The 24,419-nt window shown below is 41.0% G+C and overlaps 1 protein-coding gene across 5 annotated transcripts in view; it reads right to left on the bottom strand.

Moving 5' to 3' along the window:
* LOC117295043 (BTB/POZ domain-containing protein KCTD9-like) overlaps positions 1-24,162 on the bottom strand; it is a 77,273-nt gene extending 53,111 nt beyond the window's left edge. For 3 of the 5 annotated variants that reach the window (XR_004519620.1, XM_033777614.1, XM_033777615.1), the window contains exons 1-4: positions 23,829-24,162; positions 17,761-17,837; positions 17,153-17,230; positions 951-1,072 (exon numbers count right to left, since the gene is read on the bottom strand). Coding sequence is in view for 4 of the 5 variants with exons in the window: in XM_033777614.1 (XP_033633505.1) it covers positions 951-1,072; positions 17,153-17,230; positions 17,761-17,769 (209 nt within the window). In the remaining variant the exon portion in view is untranslated. The remainder of the gene's footprint in view (positions 1-950; positions 1,073-17,152; positions 17,231-17,760; positions 17,838-23,828) is intronic. The other 2 variants (XM_033777612.1, XM_033777613.1) reach the window with 2 other exon arrangements.
* Positions 24,163-24,419: the final 257 nt, after the last annotated feature.

Genomic DNA, 24,419 nt, shown 5'->3' with positions numbered 1-24,419 from the left:
TGTTACTCTTCTTTTGGTGTGTCATGGAATCGTTCAAGCACACTAGCTCCAGTGTTTTTTATCAACAGAGTGTGAGTTTGAGTCAACCGAATTGATCTGGCTTCCTGTGCAAACCAAAAGTTGACATAGACAGAGTGTATGTGTTGAAACAAAAAAAAGTGTTTGATTTCATACATGTCTTAATTAGCAGAGAAAATTTGACTAGAGACCGTGATTATTACTTGATATTTGAAATAACAAGTTGCATCCTCTTGACATGATCCCTCTCCTATCGCTTCACTAGGAGTGATCTTTGGCACCCCAAAAAGATATTGACAAATTAGGGAGACTGCAACATTTGGGATAGATGTTCATCAGTTGGTAGAGCACCAATTAATCTACCACTTCAGCTACATTATGTCTTTGTTCAACCTTAAACAGCGGCTACAGGATGATCTCAATTTTTCAACTATTACCTTTTTATGGCCAAATAGGCATAGTAGATACCAGTTAATAACAATTTTACTCTCAAAATTTGCATTTAGTAAATGCACAGATTTTTTAGATAATGATATGCAATGACCCCTTGACGTCATTGACCACTTTTTCCCAATAAGGATTGTGCACAGTTCTTCAGCTTTGGCCACTTCAGGGCACGTTTTTCAACATCAAATAGGCTACATGAAATAGCGCCGATGAAGTCACAATTCATTTGTAGCATGGGTTTGTTTGACCTGACGGTTTTCAGAATTTTGGTTTGGAATGCTTTCTGAGAATTTCTTTTTTCCACCATGTTTTAACGTAAGGTAAGCAACTCATTATGTTCTTTTCTGTTTCCTATGGACTGCCTCTATTACAAAAATGTAACAACTACTGTATTTCTGAGCATTCTGTAGCCGGCCTTTAAGTTATTTAACATTTACCCAGTCAGTTTCTCTTGTGGTTTATTTCTTATTTTTGTATACAATTACCTGATCAACTCGGCATTTGTTAACTGTCCTCCCATTGCAGTGTATATTATGGAAGCATTTATATCCAGCACATCACTTGCAGTAGACATCACAAGTTCTAGTGTATCCTCACACTTAATGATCTGCACAATACAGTGGATAGCATGATTTAAAATCAACATGTACAATAATGACCCAATTCACCTGACGTCATCATCAGAATAATCTTAGATGCGCCATATTGGCGGGCAATGTCACGATGTGTTATTCAGTGAAGTGCGCAATTTTATGGTGATGAAGGGTCCGTTTACACGTTAACCTACTGACCACCAAATTGGTGAGCGTGGCACAGTCGCAGCGTGTGACGTGCATGCAAGAGGTCTATAGTGGAAAATACTTTCATAATAATGTTGCTCTTGGGTTTAAAAACTTTATGAGTGAGTTACATATACATGTACAGTGGGTGCGTTCGTTTAGCTTCCCTGGGTCATCCCCGGTCTGCTCTGGTGCGTTTGAATAGCTTTTGACGTCATGCCAGAGGCTCACCCAGGTCAGCCCCCAGTGCCCTGCTTGTGGAGTGGGTCACTTGAGGGCTGGCCCTAGGTAAACGACATCACTAAGAGAGCGGTGAGTGGTCGTTCGTTAAGCTCTTGTCAGGGGCTCACCCGAGTGGGCACCGCAGGGGAGACCCAGGGAAGCTAAACGAACGCACCCAGTTTAGAATTGAAACTCACTTGAACCAAACTTTATGCAGTAGTAAACACAAAGGGCTACTCAAATCATGACTTCTATAGGCACATCTACACATTTGAGGGTTTTTTTAACATCCAGGACAAAAGAAACTATTCATGATGCAAAGTGCTATCAATTTTTTGAAGTGAGCTGGAGAAATAGTGGCTATCAATGGAAATAGTAATAACAATAATAATACAGACATTTTTATATAACACCCAAGCAGATCCTTGCCATTTGATTGCAGGATTGTCCGTCACGTGATAGCAAATAAAAGTACCATTGCAGGCTGAGTCACTCACTGTGTTTTTTCGTTCCATCCGAAAAGTGCTATTGCACGCTGCGTGCAATAGTACTTTTCGGATGGAACGAAAAAGCTTAGTAAAAACATCACTGCGTGCGCATGTCTTTGGTAACGCAGTGTTACTGCAAGGCATATCAGTAAAATTACTAGCATTCGGCTTCTGCGTGTCTCAAAATAGCTGAACAGAACGCACATTGTGACTGTTGAATCCAACAGGCCGACCAAAAGAGAAACGGGTGTAATTTCACAATTAAAAATTGTAGGCCTACGCTTTGTTTGTTTTGAAAGTTGTATCTTCTAATCAAAATGACAAAGATCTACTTGGATGTTATATAAAACAAATAATGAATGTTTTTCATTCGTTGAAAGCTGGAATGTTCCATTCAACTCGGCTCCGCCTCGTTGAATAGAACATTCCATCTTTCAACTCATGAACATATTCGCACCATTGCACTCATAAACATTCATTATGTGTATAATATTGCACAGTGACCTATATAAATATATTCTACTACGCTTTACAAGGAATACAACAAATATAAAAAAATTAAATACACAAACAAAGCAAGAATTAATTAGATGGGATTTATGAAGTAAACAAATGGGTTTTTAACTTTGATTTAAATACATTAAGTGAACAAGACTGTCTAATGCAAGGAGGGAGAATATTCCAAAGATTCAGAGCAGCGTATACAAATGCCCGATCACCTAAGACAGTAGGTTGGTTGAGAGAGTGATTTCATGGTTATGAATTCTTGAATATACATTGGTGCTAAACCATGAATGGCTATATAAGTTTAGAAAAGAACTTTAAATGAAATTCTTTGCCGAATCTGGGTGTCAGGCAAACCCACGAATAAGCTGTTGAAAAGGTCTTTTAACATCATACAGGGAAGATACAATAGAATACAGCATATCACAGGCAAGAAATTAAAATTTCCAATTGACCGTATTATTTGCCGCGTGACTTACAGTTCATCTTATTTCAACTGACTACATGTACAGTGTATGTAGTTTGTTTGCATTAATGACGAAATACATCAATAACCATGAAACATAATAAACCAAAAAATTACAAAAACATGTTTGTTGACATCTTCTTTATTAAGTGAAACTGGTCCGCATACGCCCTCACGCAGTCAAAAATAAGACAAATTAGCTAGGATTTAAACTGGATTTAAACTTTGATCTGTTTCATTGTAATGACAATGTGGGTTTTTTTTCAACTAGGGTCTTTGGTAATCACTACATGACCATAATCTCTCTGACTTGTGGTGTCAGGCATGAGAATGGGTGATGATAAAAAAACAGAAAAAATTCAGTTGATTGGAAATGTCAATAATCCATCATTTTTATGCGCGAAGTGCCTTACGGCCGGGGTCCATGGCCCGCTTAAGGGCCCTGGGAGCTCTGGGTATTTTAGAAGCTCTGTGGTGGTCTCTGATGCATTTCTGACACCTATTTTTCCAGGTAGAAGTGAGCTACTTTTGTGTGATTTTTCCTTCTTTTTTTTTTTTTATAATAGGTTTAAGGGAAAATAAGGAATGTAAAGCTCAAACAATTCAAACAATTTTGGGTTCGCCTGCGATTTTGTTACAATTCCGGAAAAAGAAAGGGGAAAAAAAATAATAGTAATAATATTTTTATTTTTTTGACGATCTTATCCCTTATTTCTGCCCTTGAAAATGCTTTTTTTCTCACCAACAACCATTTTTATAGGTTCTTGATTTGAAATTCGGTTGTGTAAAAGAAATTCTTTTGCAATTAAATGTTTGTGAATTTAACGATCCGTCGGCGACGCACATTTTATAATATATCATAGGAGGTCCTGTTTTCGAGGTGTCCCTAAAATCATGGCAAATCTTTTACCTCTCTGTGCGCGATGTAAACAGTCCGTAGATAGATATTGTGTGGTTTTATTTGCCAAGCAAAGAGTCTCCTCTCCCTTGACCAAAACTTAGGAACATGTAAGGCTCCACTGGTTATTTACTCTCGTAAATGCAAAAAGTTTGGTATTTTAGGCATTTCTACAAGGTACAAAAATATGTCATAATGTTGAGGCCATATAAAAATATTTGCCCACCGAAAACGTTTCATCAAACACTATTTCAATTCACAATTCACAATGATCAAATCATGTGACTGAATATTTTGCTGAGCATTCTGGAAAAAAAATACCGAGGCTTTAAAAGAAGCCATGTGCCTTATATCATTTTCTAATATTTTTTGAGATTTTTATTTTGTAACCCTCATATCAATACTATTATTAATATTAAAATTTAAACATCAGCTTGTTGATTCAATTATCACTGTTTATTTATACGCTTTATTATAAATATTAAGAAAAAAAATATAAAAAAAATCAATAAAAATCAGATTTCGAAGCCAGTAATTATTCACACTTTTTATATTTTTATATTTTTTTATTTTTTGCAAGTTTCCATGGTAATTTTAAAAATTTATTATAAAAAATATTTTGAATAAAATGAAGGCAACTGCTGGCTATACAGTCATACACAGAGTCTCAAAGAACACTTGTAGTCACTGCAGATGTTTCTTCGATGTATGGCTTCACCGGGAAACCATACTTTCTCGTTTGCCGTGAAAACTGGAAAAACTCAAAACAAATGGAGCCAGTTGAAGTCATCGAAGATCGGTGTGTGGTTTAGAACATTTCAATGTTCATCAAGTTTTAATACATGTTTGCATACTTAATATTAACAAATGAAGATAATTAGGGCATCGGTTGATATATGGCATCATTATTTTTTTTCCAATTCAAAGAAAAAGGCATAATAGCGTGAAAACTGGTAAGCAGAGGATATATAGGCCTATATATTTAGCGAGAGCGAGGTTGAGATTAGACCCCAACATAGAAATAGAACCAATGAAGAAAGCACGTCGTCCGGACCGTACAGTGTGTTCGTTGGTTCCCAATATATCTTTCGCTGGTTGTGAGGCAATAACAGGTACCAGTTTACCATGGCCTGCCGGCGATCTCAGATTCGTGCCGCGCCGCTCATTGGTTCGTAGTACACAGTACACAGAACATAGTACAAATGGTGCAAACACGTGCATTGTTTTTTCAGTAGACTTTCAAAAGTCTCCACACGTGTTATCTTTGCTGCAGCAGCAAGCGCATTACACGCAAACATTATTGAACCGTACCACTATAAACGAAGCAAGGAATGAGGCAAGTTTATACATCTGTCGCTGCTGCTGCATGCATGCGCAATGCCAGGAAGACAACAAGCCGTAAATTGGGCCAGCTGCTGGACGGCAATTTATTGTTTAGGTGCCGGTATTTCATGAACGACGTGTGGGGATCCGCGATAATAACAATTACAAAGGTAAACTTACATTGTCTGACTAGAGAAGAGGGATTAGAGAAATCCAAATGTATACCCCCAAAAACCTACCCCCGAATTTTATAGCAAATTCACATCGAACTCGGAGACCACAATTTTGAAAGAAAATAAAACGGAATTCCGGTTTAAACCGGAAGATTCTCATGCCTGGGTGTTCCTAAAAAAGAAAACTAAAAACCCAGTGAATCACAGAAGCACCATAACTCAGTCATTGAGAGATTACCCCTCATGATCTGTACTCTGGAACTATCTGCCAAATTGTGTCTGTCTGTATTCTATCTTTCATGTTTATGTCATATGTTTGTTGTTAGAACTCCTCTCTGAGTTCGTCTACAAACAGCGCAAAACTTGCAAGGGAAAAGGTCAAATGGTGTTATCTTATTCATGCCCCAAAACAACGAACAAAATCAGTTCAGAATCGACCATTGACACTAATACATTGTATTATGGGCCCTTTGTTGCTGAGTACAGTGTTACAAAAGCAAGTGCTGTTATTGACAGCAAGTGCTGTCTACCCGCAGGTCACTCAATATAATAAGTTTCCTTTGTGATTTATCTGCACGAGTTGGCGTGATTTTTCATGCGTGACCTCGGTTTGAATATAATTGTCTTGCCCAGAGAACTTAAAAGGCCTCTCGCCTTTTTAGATAGCGCCCTCAAGTGATCATTATTTTTACTCGCATCTATCATTTTCCCGTTATAAAGCCTTCGTCTAATTCTGCAGTTTTGAGCCCGAATATCCTTGTTTTTTCCCTTGGATCAAGCACAATCTGTAAGTTGTTCATTCTGTCTTATTATAAATCTTTCCTTGTCTAGCTCGCTCGATTTATTAGGGTTTTCAGGCTAGTTTACTTTCCATAAAACTGTTGTTGCCAAAATCGGCTACATGTGCGCTTTACATGTACTTTTTTACCATGTGTGCTTGCGAAGGCACTACACGTTCAACGTTTGTCTGGAAACTGGGCAGATCTTATGTTTCGTATTTCAGCATGGATTTAGGGTCTTTTTTGTGACTTTACCCATTCTATGTCAGCTTTTTTATTTTTTAAGGCTTCCTTCACGTTATGCTTTATAACTAAATGTATGTTTTATTTTTGTTTATTACAGTTTCATACTGGTTCCAATAAAGAAACAAATGACAGTCTGACAGTGGAATAGTGTTTAGCCTCTGACTAATTTCGTCAGGTACTCGACTTAGTGAGGTCAGAAGAGTGAAAAGATTAGCTTCTCAACAAGAGCATCTTCATTAACTGGTGGTTCCCTGCAACACTACTATCAAACTGTCATCTCCTCCAAGAGTTTCTCAGAACTGGGAGATACTTTCAGAATACAAACCCGGATCATCCTCATCTTCACGATGTTCAACCAGGTCACACATCAGCTTGGCTGCAGTAGAGGCGCGTACTAAAGCAGAGGCCGCACGCACGAAAGCTGATTACACCAGGCGTCAAATCGAGATGAAGGTGGATCGTGCACGCATTGACACATTGGTGCAGGAAGAAGGTGAAGCTGAATCTGCATTGGCTGCTGCCAAAACACTGGAGGCAGCTGTAAATGCCATTTGAAGAAACTGAGGATAGAGCAAGCATCACCAATCATCTTGCCCTATCAGTCCAACCCGAGCAACGTACGGAAGAATACATAAATGCACATTTTGATCATCATGATAATAATAATAATAATAATATTTATTCGGGCAATCACACTTACAAGCACATGTACATACATTAAAAATATCTAAGAAAACAAAGTAAAACAACAGTGGGGTGCCCAGGAGAGCATAAAAGTTAAAAAAATAACTGTCGCCAAACGGCGTATGTCTCCTAAAACCCTAAAAAATACATTAAGGCAAGAGGGGGCATACAAAAAAGCACAGAAGATAATACAAAACACTAAACAATTTAAAAAGGCAAACAAGCATAGACATACACAGAAAAACACACATATAAAGATATACGTAAAAAAAGCAAGTCTATACATCAAAATGGTTATAGAGCAATACAACAAAATTCCGATAAGGGGACACATATGAAATGACATTGTAAGCAGGCAAGTAACTCTATCTAAGAGCAAAACAGCAGGGGGTGGAAAAATTTGAACAATAATAAAAATAATTGAAAAGCATAGAACATGATACAAATCAAGGAACAAAAAAGGCAAACGAGCAAAACAAGAACTTTAAAAAGCCAGTCTATACATCAAAATGGTTTTTGAGCTTAGATAAAAATTCCTGTAAGGGGGCACATATGAAATCGTTAACAAGGTCAATAGGCAAGTTGCTCCAGCCACGAGCAAAACGGCAGGGGATGGAAAATTTAAACAAATCGGTACGGGCTGATAAATGATGAAAAACAAGTTTATCTTTGTGTCTAGCATTAACCAAGATTTTGCATAAAAAGGATGACAAGGCACCTGTATGATTGTGAGCAACTAATTGTTTACATACAAAAGCAAAGAACAGATATTCTCTTCTATTACTTAGGGTGGAAAGCCCTGTTTCTATAAGCCTGCTATTGTAGGGTTGTTCCTGTCTCCTTTGATGAAGCATTAACCTTGTGGCATACCTCTGAACCTTTTCTAGTTGAGTCTCGTGTTTAACACGATAAATATGCCAAACAGGAGAACAAAAATCTAAAAGAGGTAAAACAATAGACTTGTACAAAGTGAGCAGTGTTTTAGAGTTGCAGTCTCCCACAACATGACGAATAAAACCCAAAGTTCTATAGGATCTACCTGTGACAAAATTAACATGCGCATCCCAGGAGAGATTGTTTTGAACAAGTACACCTAGTAGTTTAAGCTCAGTGACCTCTTGAATAAGCATATTATTTATGGAATATGAAGCCTGGTATGACCAGCGACGCATTCTAGAGATGGAAAGAAACTTGCATTTACCTGGATTCAAAAGGAGTAAATTTCTATTGGACCAGGCACTTATTTTGTCAAGATCTCTCTGGAGGGACAAAGTATCATTTTCTCCCTGAATTTGTCTATACAAAAAAGTGTCATCAGCATAGTGGCGAGGGGAGTTAGACAGCTGCATATGTAAGTCATTAATATAAATGTTAAAAAGCAAAGGCCCCAAGACAGACCCCTGTGGTACTCCAGATGTGACATTAGACCAGCCTGATTCAGATCCGTGAAAAACTACCCTTTGTTTTCTCCCTGTGAGGAATGAATTAATCCAGCAAAGTAAGGAATCATGGATCCCATAGGAATATCTGAGTTTGTTTACAAGAATATTATGAGAAATACAATCAAACGCTTTACTATAATCAAGAGATATAACATGCACACATGACTTGACTTGATCCAGTGTTTCAGACCACTCCGTTATTGTGTCAGCAAGGAGTGTTGCACAAGAACGGCCTGGCCTGAAACCATGCTGAAAATCATACATCAGACCATTCAATTCCAGATGGGAACGGAGATTATCAGAAACAATACTGTCAAGTAGCTTAGAAAAAACAGAGGTGAGGGCAATGGGACGATAGTTGCCAATGTCGCTCCTGTCAGCCTGTTTGTGAATAGGGACAACATTGGCAACTTTCCAAGCACTTGGCACAATACCCTGATCAAGAGAAAAATTGAAAAACTTTGTCAGATAGGGAGCGATCTCCATCACACACAATTTCAACATTTTAACAGTGACCCCATCCGGGCCGGCAGCTTTGCCAGCAGGCATTTTCTTTATTTTTTTAACCACATCATGAGTTGAGATTAACACAGAACCCATGTTAGGAATGTCCAATGTAGGTGAAGTAATATCGTTACCTGTGCTGGGTTTGGTAAAGTGGGATGTGAATCTTTTATTGAAAGCATTGGCTATATTACAATAGGGTCAGTTGACATGAGACCATTGATTTTAAATGCCCTTACCTCAGCAACAGAACGTTTGTTTCGGATGTAAGACCAGAAACGCTTACCATTGTCCTTAAGATTCAATAAGTCATTAATATGCTTAGCTTTAGCAGATAACCACACCGATTACCAGCCTGCTATAGATTAGTCCGAAAGAGAGCCCTCTCAAGCTCTCTCACATCCTCAACCCCCCTTAGATCCGCCCGACTTCTACACTCCGCCCCCGCAAGCTGGTGCGCTAAATCTCTTTCTACACACTGCACAATACACTGACCAATCAGTCGGACGATATCATGACAACATGAGGTCAAACCCGTTTTTGCAAAGCCATTCAGATGTCTTTGACCTCACAGCCCACCTCGCTCGTCGAGACCTTCTCACAGCCGGACTCAAGGTTTTTGATAATCGGCCAGAGAACTACTTGTCATGGAGAGCCAGTTACCGCAATGTTACGCAGGGATTAAACCTAAAAGCAAGTGAAGAACTCGATCTACTTACTAGGTAGCTTGGTGGAGAGTCACTTCAGCATGCTACGAGGATCAGGGCAGTCCACATAAACAATCCTTCAGATGGCCTAATTAAGGTCTGGCAAAGGTTAGACAAGATGTATGGGTCCCCTGAGGCCATAGAGGAGTCACTCTTTTCTCGTCTGGACACCTTCCCTAAGATTGGAAACTACCCGAGACTACAGGAACTTGCTGATCTTCTCACAGAAGTGAAAGCAGCAAAGCTTGAAGACAACCTACCCGGACTTAACTACATGTACTTGGACACTTCCAGAGGGATAAATCCGATTGTTGAAAAGCTCCCTCAATTTCTACAAGAAAAGTGGTTAACTCAGGGCTCGATGTACAAGAAAAGGCATCATGTTCCTTTCCCCCCATTTACCTTCTTCGCTGACTTTGTGTACTCATAGGCCGACATGAGGACTGATCCAAGCTTTGCTTTCCATTTGTCCAGCACGGCGACATCCACAAGCCATAAGCTCACGCCAAGTCCGTTCATATCAAAGCCCTCAATCGCTGTGCACAAGACTGAGGTGGAGAAAAATTTGACCTTTGCCCCCAATGAACTGATGGACCCAGACAAGCAGTGCCCCATTCACAAGAGACCCCACTCCTTGAGAAAGTGCCGCGGCTTCAGAGGAAAACCATTGGAGGAAAGAAAGGCCTTTCTCAGAGAGCATGCCATTTGTTACAGGTGCTGTGCTTCTACTTCTCATATGGCAAATGACTGCAACGTTCAAATTCGCTGCACCGAGTGTGACAGTGATCGTCATGTATCCGCCCTTCATAATGGCCTGCCACCTTGGAAAAGAACTGATTCTTTGCCTGTGGAAAACCATGGCGGGGAGCAACCCAATAAAGAGCCATCAGTAGCTTCCACAAGTTGCACAGACGTTTGTGGAGATGGGCTACCTGGAAAATCGTGTTCCAAGATATTCGCTGCACCGAGTGTGACAGCGATTGTCATGTATCCGCCCGAACCCCCCGGCGACGCCTACCCAACAACAGACAACAAGTAGTAAACAGTCTTATGTCTCTTCGTCGCACTCTTCTCAAGAAACCCGAGATGAAAGACCACTACATTGAATTCATGGACAAGATTTTCAGCAGTGGTCATGCAGAGTTAGCTTTACCACTCCAGCCAGGCCAAGAGTGCAGGTACCTACCTAGCTTTGGTGTTTATCACCCGAAGAAACCGGGCCAAATCAGAATCGTGTTCGACTCAAGCTCTCAACATGACAATGTATCCTTGAACGACGTGCTACTCAGAGGTCCAGATCTCAACAACAGTCTGCTAGGCATTCTCATTCGCTTCAGATGTGAACCAATAGCCATCATGGCCGATATCCAGCAGATGTTCCATAGTTTTCTCGTCAAGAAGGAACACAGAGATTACCTCCGCTTTCTTTGGTTTGACAACAACAACCTTGATGGGGACATCCTGGACTATCGCATGAAGGTCCATGTATTTGGCAACTGTCCGTCACCAACTGTAGCAATCTATGGACTTAAGAGAACGGCTGCAGAAGGACATGAAGAGTATGGTGACCAAGCAAGACTCTTCGTTGATCGTCATTTCTACGTCGATGACGGGCTTCAGTCATTTCCCAGTGTGAGCAAGGCTGTTGAAGTGTTGGAGAAATCACAAGACATGCTAGCACAGTCCAATCTTCATCTTCACAAAAACGCATCTAACAGTTCAGATGTCATGAAAGCCTTTCCCAAAGAAGACCTCGCCAAAGGGCTTCAGAACCTTGACCTTGGACAAGACTCCCTTCAAACACAGCGGAGCTTGGGCCTTCAGTGGGACTTGGCAGCAGACACATTCACCTTCCAAGCGACGACCAGTGACAAGCCATTTACAAGACACGGGGTATTGTCTACCATCAACAGCCTATTCGCTCCATCCTCAGAGAGCTTAACCGTGACTCCTGTGACACACCTCTTCCTAAAGAAAAGTATGAGGAATGGATGAGATGGAAGAACTCCCTCGAAGATCTCCAGGAACTGAAGATCCCAAGAATGTACACTTCTCTCCCACTCTCTCAAGCCCAGAAGCGAGAGTTGTGTGTCTTCTGTGATGCATCGACAAAAGCGGTTGCGGCTGTCTCATACCTCAAGATCACAGATGGTGAGTAGGATTCATCTTTGGCAAGGCAAAGCTTGCTCATAAGCCTGAACCCACGATCCCTCGTCTGGAACTTGCAGCAGCTGTTTTGGCCGTAGAAATCGCAGAGGCAGTCCAAGACGAATTAGATGTACATCTGCATGAAGTCAAGTTCTTCAGTGATAGCAAAGTTGTGCTTGGGTATATCTACAACAAGACCAGACGTTTCTACGTTTATATCCAGAACAGAGTGCAGCGCATCAAATGCTCCTCTGAAGCAAGCCAGTGGAACTACGTCCCGACGGACCATAATCCTGCCAATCATGCTACCAGGGCACTACCGGCATCTGGATTATCTACGTCTACCTGGCTAAGTGGACCAGCATTCCTCTGTGATCCTAAACACAGTGCCCCCTCCTTATGTCAGGAGACATTCAGCTTGGTTGATCCGGAAAGAAGAATAATATTAGTACAAAGGGCTTCGAAAATTCAGTCTTTTTCGGCCTTATCTGAAAAGTATTGACAGAAATAATGTAGAAGTACATTGAAATGAAGAGCATATCTGTCGTTTTGTATGAAAAAAATTGTTGCAACTCAAATTTGTTGAAAAGAGAAATTTGTACGTAAAAAATGGCTTCAAAAAGGAAGAAAACAAGTCACAAAAACACAGCAAATTTTTCCGTGATGAATGTCAGCAAGAGTCCCCAATTAGTATTATATGGATAGATTCATTCATATTCTTCCCGAAAATTTAAAAGCGAGACCGGATCTTACATAGTCCAGTCAGGATACAGCGGTTTCCACCGTTAATCCAAAACTCCCATTACGAAAAAACTATTAGACAGCATGGTTTTCCTACACGGTGATTGGCTGACGATGACATCATCGACTAATATGGCAGCATGCTGTTTTTCGTTTGTATGGTGCCCCGACCACAAAGGTAGCGTTAGTCAATAACAAAAGAGCCCGTCTATACCGTGGGATGAAAGAGCTGATCCTCATTCAGCTCATAGTTTAGACAGGCGCTTTTACCATAACAACGAAAAACAGCTTGCTGCCATATTCGTCGATGATATCATCGTCAGCCAATCACCCGTGCAGAAAAACCATGCTGTCTAATAAGTTGATTTATTCGTAATGGGAGTTTTGGATTAACAGTGGAAATCGCTGTATCCTGACTGGACTAGGTACGATCCGGTCTTGCTTTTAACATTTCCAGGTAGAATATGAATTAATATATCCATACATACTAATTGGGGACTGTTGCCGACATTTTTGCCGTATTTTTGTGACTTGTTTTCTCTGTTTTTGAAGCCATTTTTTACGTGCAAATTTTTCTTTTTAAAATTTGAGTTGCACTGATTTTTTTTTAACATAACGACAGATATGCTCTTCGTTTCAGTTTACTGGTACATTATTTTGGTTGAGACTTTTCAGAAAAGGCTGAAAATGACCGAATTCCAGAAGCCCTTTTGAATAAATAATATTCACACAGAGGTCACGCACGAAAAACGATGCACACTCTGCAGATAAATCACAAAGGAAATTAGTGACCTGCAGGTAGACTGTATGAGGTCATGTGTGGCTCCATTGCTGCATGCAGTGTATCATAGAATTGTGTGCATAATAACCAGTTGAAACCTAAGATTTCAACTAAACTGAACCAGGTGTTTTGATAGAGGGAGGTCGTCCCCACTTCACTTGTTCACAAAACAAACACTTGTTCACAAAACCAATCGAGACATTGCTTGGAAATGCTTTTGTTGAAGTAGGATTAGTATTAATTTTGTTTTAAAAAACATTAGTGAGCTGTGCTACCGATAGCCATGGCCACGTGACCTTTGGTGATCGCGCAAGTAGGTGATGCCCCGCTTGAGCCCATCACACACACACACACACACCACATGGCCTTTTTGGGTAATGCAATATGCAGTGGGTGAGTGTGACTATGGCACACTTAATAATAATACAAATAAGACTTGTAATGTGCACGTTTCCACTCTGCTGGATGGGTGTTCAAGGCACTTGTGTGTTAGGTCAGCCTCTTAGGTCAAGTGAAGAAGCAAAACTAGGTTCACTCCAATATAAACACTTACTTAATTAATACTTAAAAAGAGTTGTTAATATTACATTTGTATTCATCTGAAACACTCTGTTTGAATTCTATAATGTGCATTAGCTTGCCCTTTGTGGTTGTCCCCATTAAAAGGCTAAACTAGACAGTAAAGATAGAAACATAGAAAGCAAAACATACATGTATTACACTGTGGGGGGGGGCAGAGGTGAGATTTGCCCAGTACTATTTCAACAATCAAAGAGCAATAATTACCTTACAAGAATTGTTAAGTAAACAAGGATGTCATCTGGAGAAAAAAACAGAAAGAAAAAAACCCAGAGAGGAGCAGCAGAGTGCGGTAGTGGTGTCAACCGAGCCACTGCTTGAAACAATTGGTTGTGTGAGCAGCAGAGAATAGTAGTGTTGTTTAGGGAACCAGTGCTAATGTTGTGTTCCAATACGTAGGTGTTTAGCGAGGTAAGATGCATTTAACAAACCAATGGTATGCGATTCAGTAGTGAGACACACTAGTATTCAGTTTGAATAGAAATGCATCTGCCCGAATCACCTGGAAAATTGCCACCCGGACTACATTACAGCCGCCCGAAAAACAGCCCGGCTCACTGCCATGCATCTGCCCGAATCACCTGGAAAATTGCCACCCGGGCTACAGCCACCCGGAAAACAGCCTGGCTCACTGCCATGCATCTGCCCGAATCACCTGGAAAATTGCCACCCGACATACAGCCGCCCGGAAAACAGCCCGGCTCACTGCCATGCATCTGCCCGAATCACCTGGAAAATTGCCACCCGGACTACAGCCGCCCGGAAAACAGCCCGGCTCACTGCCATGCATCTGCCCGAATCACCTGGAAAATTGCCACCCGGACTACAGCCGCCCGGAAAACAGCCCGGCTCACTGCCATGCATCTGCCCGAATCACATGGAAAATTGCCACCCGGACTACAGCCGCCCGGAAAACAGCCCGGCTCACTGCCATGCATCTGCCCGAATCACATGGAAAATTGCCACCCGGACTACAGCCGCCCGGAAAATCATTTGTGACCCGCTCTGTGAAAATGAGTCAGATGTAGGCAATTTCAAGAATTGAGTTATATGCATGGCTGGAAAGAACACATCAGCAGCAGTAATTTGGTATGTGTCTAAGCTTTGGGGTGTATCGCGTTGCTGAGTTACTCCCGTTTGAAAATTAGCCACTACACCATTTTTTGTGAAAAACGAATTACAAGTAAAATGATATTTTAAACTACCATTGTGTGCAAAAGGATACAAATTAGACATAAGTATGATCACAAAATTGTTGTATTCATAGCTTTATTGCCTAAAAGTAAGTGTTGTAAAGGTTAACCATGCAACTAAAGATCATAACAAGATTTTTTTGTACTATTTTTTTTTTTTTTCTTTTACATTTTCCACATTAAACTGTCCATAACTTTATATTGCATTGGGCGACATCTGACTCATTTTCACAGAGTGGGTCACTGCACTGTACTTTATACTAATTCAGATTTTAAGAGTGATTACCAAAAGCCTACCCTTTAACTATATGGAAAGTGTATTGAGGACATGTGGTTTCTTTGTCTGGCTCTTGGTTCAACCACAGGCAGCCATTTATTTTAGGATCAGGATTAAAAGGAAAAAATGCTAATAGTAGGATTGAAAATTGACAACCCAAAGTGGAACTCCATTCTTGAATTATTTGACCTGGTGTTGAGTAGACCACTGGAGCTTGGGCAAATCAGAGTACAGTTGTGTTTACCATAAACAATCTTGTAAAATGAAACAACCTACTACATGTACATGTATGAAGTGGGGGAAAAATGCTTGCAAAAGTGGGATAGATCGTCTCCTTGGTACGATACATTTTTCAGCCACCATGATTAGCAATCTGAACCAGCTGTAGACTATGTAGGGCCAGGGCTGCAGCAACAAATAAATACAGATCAGCTTGTCCAAAGGACAGGACAGGGAGTGAACAAATTAGAACGATCCAGGCACCCCTTCCACTACAGAGTAGTGACTGGCCAATCAGAATTCACAAAATGAATCCTGAACCACAGAAACTAATGTATTTAAACCAAGCGTCATTAAAGACAGTGGACACTATTGGTACATTGTGTAATTGTACATGGTACATGGACAAAGACCAACATTTAGGAAATACGCTCATTCCTTCGATAGTGGCATCATAGATATCTGCGTATCTGCGTATCAAAAGAGTGTCTGACTTTTTTGACAGTGTGGTCCCGGCACCCTATTTAATGCCTGGCTAGAATACTGTTAGGAGGTCCAAAAACAATAAGCTTCTGGGGGATCCCTAGATCAATCCACAAACCAAGTTTGGAGTTGATACGCTAAGTCCTTCTTGAGTTACACTGTATCACTCGGACAATGATTACACACACACGCACACACACGGAAGGACAAGGGAAGCCCCTTCGGCTGGCTTCGCCCGCGGGGCATAACATATTTTGTTTGAAATAATTAGCCGATGACAAGAGGTCGCAGAAGATAAAAACATCAGACCAAGGAAGGGGGCAACGGAAATAATTCACTATTTTTTAAAAACTTATTCATCAAGGTAAATCCGCCCCACGATATCTTTCAGAATGAATATTAATTCACGTTTCTCATCATCATACGTGAAGTTGTGATGGAGTCAAACTTAATCATTCCAAAGTAGGCCCAAAGCCCTGTAAGAAATATGGTGATGGTGCTTTTTCTGTTTATGCACCAACCCTTTGGAATCAACTACCTACGTGTATAGGACCTACTCATTTGAGGACAATCATCAACTGTGCTATTTTTAAAACTCAACTTAAAACATTCCTTTTAAAAAGGCATTACCTTTGAATCTTTTTTTATTGTTTTATCTCATTTGTGTGTTGCTGTTTTATCTCAATGTTTGTATTGGTGATGGTCTAATCATACAATAATGTAGTCTATGGGTAAAAGTTTCATGAAATCAGCTGCAGGGCTCTTTTACATGCAACACACAACACATAACCACTGTGGCTTTTTGAACCTTCTGAAGGATGAAGCATTATTATGTCTCTCTCTTACGGACACAAATGTCAAGACTGGGACTCAAAGCCAAACTCTGCTGATCAGTAATACCAGAGCTTTAGTCCAGTGCACTAACCCCTTGGCCACGACATGACCATTATTCAGATCTGACATGTTACTTTGTCGGACACACCACATGTACTGACTCAATGGGTGGGCCATAATTATCCAAAACATTGTAGAAGCAATAGATTGACTTTACCTTTCCATTTTCTTTAGTTCCATTTCTGAAAACAGTAGCTCTCTTCATTGTCCTTTTAATGCAACATTGTACTGGCTCCTGTAAAAGGTAAAAAGAAGTTTCCAATCTAGGCATACGTGTACAAACCGTAATAATATTACATAGTATTTGAAAGTCTGATGAAAGAAATTGTAACAGGACGCAGTGACGTGACAAGAACAGACCAAAACAAAATACATTTCTCATTCTGAATCACTGGGAATTTACACAAAATAGAATCATTGAGAGCTTCAACAAAAATAAGGAATGTTAAAATAGAATTTGCTACCATCACTAGTGCATTGATGACAGCATAGCCAGTGTTCCGACTGCGACATTCAGCATTACAATGAAGTGGACTCATACAATGTTCATATTATTAGTAAAACTATTTCCAAATTTATTTTGGTTTTAGCTGCAGACAAGTGTGCATAGCCATACAAGACACCTTTAACAATAACCACATAACCCAGACATGAACAGTTGCATCAGTCAAGGATGTTTGATGGTTCCTTAGTGATGGATTCTGTGCTTGGGCCAAGTGCGTGCAATCATTCTGTCATAATGGCTCCATATTTGTTGATACTTACGTTGGGCATTGGTTCTCACTCACTCAGGACCATGAATTTTCGAATCTCTAACCTGTTGTATGATGAAGTTTGCACATCTGTTTTAAATAAGAAACAACAAAATAGAATTAGCTCTTGCGAACAACTTACCAACCAAATGGTCGATGGTAAAGTGCAAACAAATGTTTAAAATGGCCTGACGTTTTGACCCTAGCAGAGTCTTTCTCGAAGGCTAAATGACAACACAACAAACAGAAACAGGTAACTAATAAGTGGAACATAAGCAGTGAAGTGAAAATACATGAATGGGGAGAGAAAACATACAGAAAAAGCAAGTGGTTAACAATTAATAGGGGGACAGGGGGGTGAAGGGAAGGGACTGGCTTGACCACAAGAAGATGGAAACACAAAGGGCAATATCAAGGGTGGGAAGAGGTTGGAAAAAATAATTAGTTAGTGAATGAGGCACAGGCTAAAAGGGGGATATCTGTGGGGAAAAAAGAGACAGCAAAACAAAAGGTTTATTAGTCGTTTCCTTCTTGGATGTTCAGTCCATGAGGTTGAATGGTCTGAAGGCGTTTAATCCAGAGTTTCTCCCTACCCAAACAAACAGTCTCTCTGTGGTTGCCTAGTGCCTCTAGGCAATCATGTCAGAAATTGAGTGATTAGGAAGATTGAAGTGATGTCCTACAGATGTAGAGCATGTGGGGCGGGGAGAGGGAAGGGGCAGGGGGGGCGGGGGAACAGCACCTTTTATTTAACTGTCGCTATGGGACGGGATCATGGAGAACGGAGGCAGGCTTTAGAGCACGTGGGGCAGGGAGAGAGAAGGGGCAGGGGGACGGGGAACGGCACCTTTTATTTAACTGTTGATATGGGACGGGAGCCTCTAAAAAGTCGGAAAGGTTGGAGCGTTCCGCCGGGAATACGACAGCGATCCAGTGGGCATACAGCAACGATCCTGTGGGAACACGCAAGCGGTCCGTTGGAACTATGCAGTATGCTCAGCGGAACGTTCCACCGGGAATACTCTGGCATACTCTGCTGTAGGAACGTTCCTGTGGATCGTTCCGTCAAGCACGCAGCTAGTTTACCCAATCGCGAATCGGCATGAGTGAGAGGAAAAGCAGTTAGTTAAGCATTTTAATTAATTTTATCAATGACACAGAATGAAATCACTGAAAATAACATTCACATTCTCTTAATTTGTACTTTCATTACCTTTTTATTTTCAAAACTATTAAACTGTTGTATTAATAAACAAATTTGGTCCTTCCAATCCGCTGATTCAGTATATCTCCATTGTGTGTAATAATGATTTGTATTTGAACAATAATATCTTGCATGCATTAGAGGTCCTAGATTGTCCACGAATGATATTTAAAAACGCATTCAAGTATATTTAAGCCTCGTTCAGCTATAATAGTTTTACCATGGTACAGTGTATATCGATGTTAAATTAAACTTAGTTTTAAAATAAAACAACAACTTATCTCTACCGCAGGCCTGATACTTCATGGAGGCAACGGAGGCGATTGCCCCTTGTCATTGCCTTGGTGCCCTTGAAATGTTACAGTAGAAATTTACAATTTCCTCATAGGGTGCCATTTGCCAAAGAGAAAATGCCTTGGTGCCCTTGCCCTTTCAAAAACGAGGCAAACAGCCCTGCTACAGTGTTGTTACCCCCCCCCCCCCCACGGATGTATGTGCAAAAAAACACAAAAATATGTGAGGTTTTGCGCGCCGTTTTAACTGTTGCTATGGGTCGCGCGTGCGTACAGTATAGTGGCTGCGCCCATAGCCTCATTTTGGGTAAGCATTATGACGTCATGCATAAATAATAAGAGAGGCGTATGGGACGGGATCATGGAGGGAGGCAGGCTTTAGAGCACGTGGGATGGGGAGAGGGAAGGGGCAGGGGACGAGGGAACGACACCTTTTATTTAACTGTTGCTATGGGACGGGATCATGGGGAACGGAGGCAGGCTTTAGATGGGGGATCGGTTCCTTTTATTTAACTGTTGCTATATGGGACGGGATCATGGAGAACGGAGGCATGCTTTAGAACACGAGGGGCAGGGAGAGGGAAGGGACAGTAGGGGGATGGAGGAACGGCACCTTTTATTTAACTGTTGTTATGGGACGGGATCATGGAGAACTGAGGCAGGCTTTAGAGCACATGGGACGGGGAGAGGAAGGGGCAGGGGGACGGGGTAACGGCAGCTCCTTTTTTTTCAGGGCACATGCATCCTCAAGCAATTATGACAAACTGAATAAAACATGCCTTAAATTAAAAGTTAACACATGGGGACATTAATTTTTATTTTAAAACTCACGACATCTACACCTTTTTTGTTTTGGCAAACTGAGGGCGCTATTTTCCACAGCAAATAGCCGCAGATTTAAATAGCCTCAGATCAAATAGCCACAGAAGTTCACAGATTTACAAATAACTTACAGGGTTTACAGAAGGTAATGGTGAAAGACTTCTCTTGAAATATTATTCCATGAAATGCTTTACTTTTTGAGAAAACATTAAAACGATATAAATTCTCGAAAGCGAGAATTACAGATTTATTTTAAACACATGTCATGACACAGCGAAACGTGCTGAAACAAGAGTGGGTTTTCCCGATTGAGCCTAAATTTTCACAGGTTTGTTATTTTATATAAGTTGTGATACACAAAGTGTGGGACTTGGACAATACTGTTTACCGAAAGTGTATAATGGCTTTAACGTGAGGTAAGAGACTCGTTATATTTTTTTAATGTTTTCTATGGACTGCAGCTATTAGAAAACTGTAATATCTATATTTGAGATCATCCTTTACTGGCTGTTTAAGATCAATCTTAGTGCTTTGTGAAATCTAACGGAAATCTAGCGGGACCTGCGTGTAGCGCAGGTTTTCAAAAGTAATGAAAATGGTATGGTAAAAGAATTAAAAACGTTATTATCCGTTCACCCTGATATTAAACCCACCCACCATAATATACCCCCACCCCTGGGGAATGGCTGTGCATGTGCCAAGTCAGTACAATAAATCATCCGTCGGGTTGACCTCCAAACCGGAAGAGTTATCCGAACGGACGAAATGTCCGACGGACGAAATGTCCGACGGTAGACCCAGTAACTGGGGCGCTGTACTCCTTTTTCCGAACTTTTTACATTCTCGGTCGTACCAAGAATGTCAAAATTTCGAAACGGGTGTACAGCGCCCCAGTTACTGGGTCTCGTCCGACAGGTGAGTTGTCTGGTCTCCATTTTAACAATAGGCCCGACTCCTAGCCCAGGTTGGACGCCTCTAGTGCTGACTGACGTCCAACCAGGGCTAATAGCCCGACTCCTAGTAACTATGGTTCGTTCCACTGGTTACACACCTAAATGTGCCGAAACCCCTATATTCAGACACCCCCATGTGCCGACACCCCTGTGCCGACACCCCTATGTTCCAACAACTCAGCCTATATTCTGGCTACCCTATGTGCCGACACCCCTATATTCCGACACCCCTATGTGCCGACACCCCTATGTTCCGACACCCCTATATTCCGACACCCCTATGTTCCGACACCCCTATGTTCCGACACCCCTATATTCCGACACCCCTATGTTCCGACACCCCTATGTTCCGACACCCCTATATTCAGACACCCCCATGTGCCGACACCCCTGTGCCGACACCCCTATGTTCCAACAACTCAGCCTATATTCTGGCTACCCTATGTGCCGACACCCCTATATTCCGACACCCCTATGTGCCGACACCCCTATATTCCGACACCCCTATGTTCCGACACCCCTATATTCCGACACCCCTATATTCCGACACCCTTATCTTCCGACAATTGAACCTATATTCCGTAACCCCTATGTTCCGACACCCATATATTCCGACACCCCTATGTTCCGACAATTGAACCTATATTCCGTAACACCTACATGTATGTTCCGACACCCATATATTTCGACACCCCTATGTTCCGACACCCCTATGTTCCGACAAGTTATTTTCGCACATTATTACTCTGTTGATCAATAACAAAAACACAGCTTGTATTACAGCCAGGTTTTCTGGCGAATTTCGGCCGGGAATAGGTTTGAATTTAAAGTGATGGAATCAAATTAAGATAATCGAATCACACATAATCGAATCACACATGTGGAGGCATGCATTTCATTTTTCGTGTTGTTATAAACATGAGTTATGGCTCCCTGAGTTAGCTGGCAATAAAATACTCGGTACTTTGCTATTGTATGCGTGTCCATGTTGATAACATTTCATGAGCCTTCAATTTATAACAATTCCAACCCTCCCCTGCGTTTATTGCGCCGATGTGTAACTTCTTTCATTTGCCCCCCCCCCCAAAAACAATTTTTTTTTTTAAATAATAATAATAAGACTGAGGTCATTCACATTACATCTCGTTTCAGGAGCTATACCACACTTTCACCCATCTCAATTGGCAGTTTTCCAATAGAACCGGTTCAGAGTGTACGAGATCTTGGTGTCACGTTTGAGAACGATCTTCGAACAGACATCAGACATCCATGTGAAATGCAAATCTTCGTACCTTGCATTACACAAAATTGGTCAAATTCGCAATCTTCTTGACAAATCCACCACAGAAAAACTGGTTCACGCCTTCATTACATCCCGCCTTGATTTCTGCAATAGTCTTCTTCTTGGTCTACCTGACTCAGCAATCTCCAAGCTACAGCGAGTTCAAAACTCAGCAGCCAGATTGGTCACACGATCCAAAATCTATGACCATATTTCACAAATTTTCTCGGACATACACTGGCTTCTGGTTAGACAATGGATTGCGTACAAAACCCTCCTTCTGACATACAGCTGTATCCATGTCAATGCACCTACTTATTCACAAATACCAGCCTTCTAGAAATCTCCGCTCCCAATCACAATCTCTACTTGCCTGTTCATCTGCCTCAACTAAGTCTTACGGCCAACATGCATTTTCTACGTCTTTTCCTATTCTTTGGAACAAACTCCCCCGTAACAAAACTCACTTGTTAAAGTCTATATAATTTTGTTTGTTTTTCTATTTTGACTTCGTACAGCGCATTGGGACTCCGTGTGTAACGCGCTTTATAAGAACGGTTTATTATTATTATTATTATTATTAATAATAATATGTTAACATTAACAATTAAGTCCTACCACCCCCTCCACTCCAGTCCTCTTCCAAATAAACCAAAGTTGCTATTTTTTATGGCAGAATAACACTTTTCATCCAATTAATTAAACTCCTCTGGGGACTACATAAAGATAGGTTACTTACTGGTACATTTATGTCACACCGTTTTCTTAAAAAATGGCTAACACATAACACAAAATATTGGTGCAGGTTGTCGAAACATAGGGTTGTCGGAACATAGGCCAGGGGTGTTTGGTTCGTTGGAATATAAGGGTGTCGGAACATAGGGGTGTCGGAGTATAGGTTGAGTTGTCGGAACATAGGGGTATCAGAACATAGGCGTGTCAGAACATCTAGGGATGTCGGAATATAGTAGAGCAGTCACCATTCCACTATCTATCGTCTCGTAACGAACCCGCCCTCATTAAACTTCATAAAGTTCTACTACTTACTAAGTTAGTACTTTAGTTAGTAGAGTAGGCCTAGTTTTAGTTACTTTGGATTATTGTGAAGAAAGGATGGAGCTAGATAGAAACCATGGTTGTTATGTTATGGTTTCTCGTAGGAGGTCCTGTTTTCGAGGTGTCCCTAAAATCGTGGCAAATCTTTACCTCTCTGCTGTGCGCGATGTAAACAGTCCCTAGATAAAAATTGTGTGGTTTTATTTGCCAAGCATAAGAGTCTCCTCTCCCTTGACCAAAACTTATGAAGATAATTAGGGCATCGGTTGATATATGACATCATTATTATATTTATATTTTTTTCCCAATTCAAAGAAAAAGGCATAATACCGTGAAAACTGGTAAAAGGATAATATTATAATGATAGGGGGCCCTGAGTGATAGAAGTAGAGCTAGGACTAGGAGGGAATAGTTGCGTAATTGCAAAGAACAACATTGAACGAGTAAATAAAATTTTGATCAACTTCGTACCTTTCGTGCACCTCTAGTCTTCACCTCAGCTTTTTACATCCAGAATTGGACTTTGCTCTGAGTACCAGCGTAGATGTAGATGGTGATGTAGATATATTTAGTCAATGGTCAATACATAGAATTTGTAGCTCACACAGACACCGTACATGTTACAGAGTGCATCGCGCACCACCACCAGAGCAAGCTAGCTGCTTTTAAATAGCGCCCCCACTGTTGGTTTGCAGTGAGTGTGAGAAATAACCATGTCCCCCTTTTGAATCAATTTAGAAGAAAAACAACAATTCCTATCAAGTTCCCCCGCGGAAGGTTTAAGAGGGCAACTAGTAAGTGGTTATTTTACAGTGCAGAATTAATTGCCCGGGGGCCAGGGTGCTTTGAACGAACTACTCCATGCATGGATGTATGGTACCACTACGGTGGCTACACGGGGTCAACAAGGAAGGGATCTGGAAGAAGGAGCCCATTATCTTAATGCGATAGTCAGCGTTTACGAAGTAAAATGCTCCGGGTCGGGTTGGGAGCTAACATCAAAGTCTCGAATTCAATTCAAATATTTTAGTGAGAGAAATAGCTTACAGTTCAACAAAATCA

The sequence above is a fragment of the Asterias rubens genome, chromosome 9 (assembly GCF_902459465.1).
Source record: "Asterias rubens chromosome 9, eAstRub1.3, whole genome shotgun sequence".
Taxonomy (NCBI): domain Eukaryota; kingdom Metazoa; phylum Echinodermata; class Asteroidea; order Forcipulatida; family Asteriidae; genus Asterias; species Asterias rubens.
This window is presented reverse-complemented; position numbering and strand designations above follow the sequence as displayed.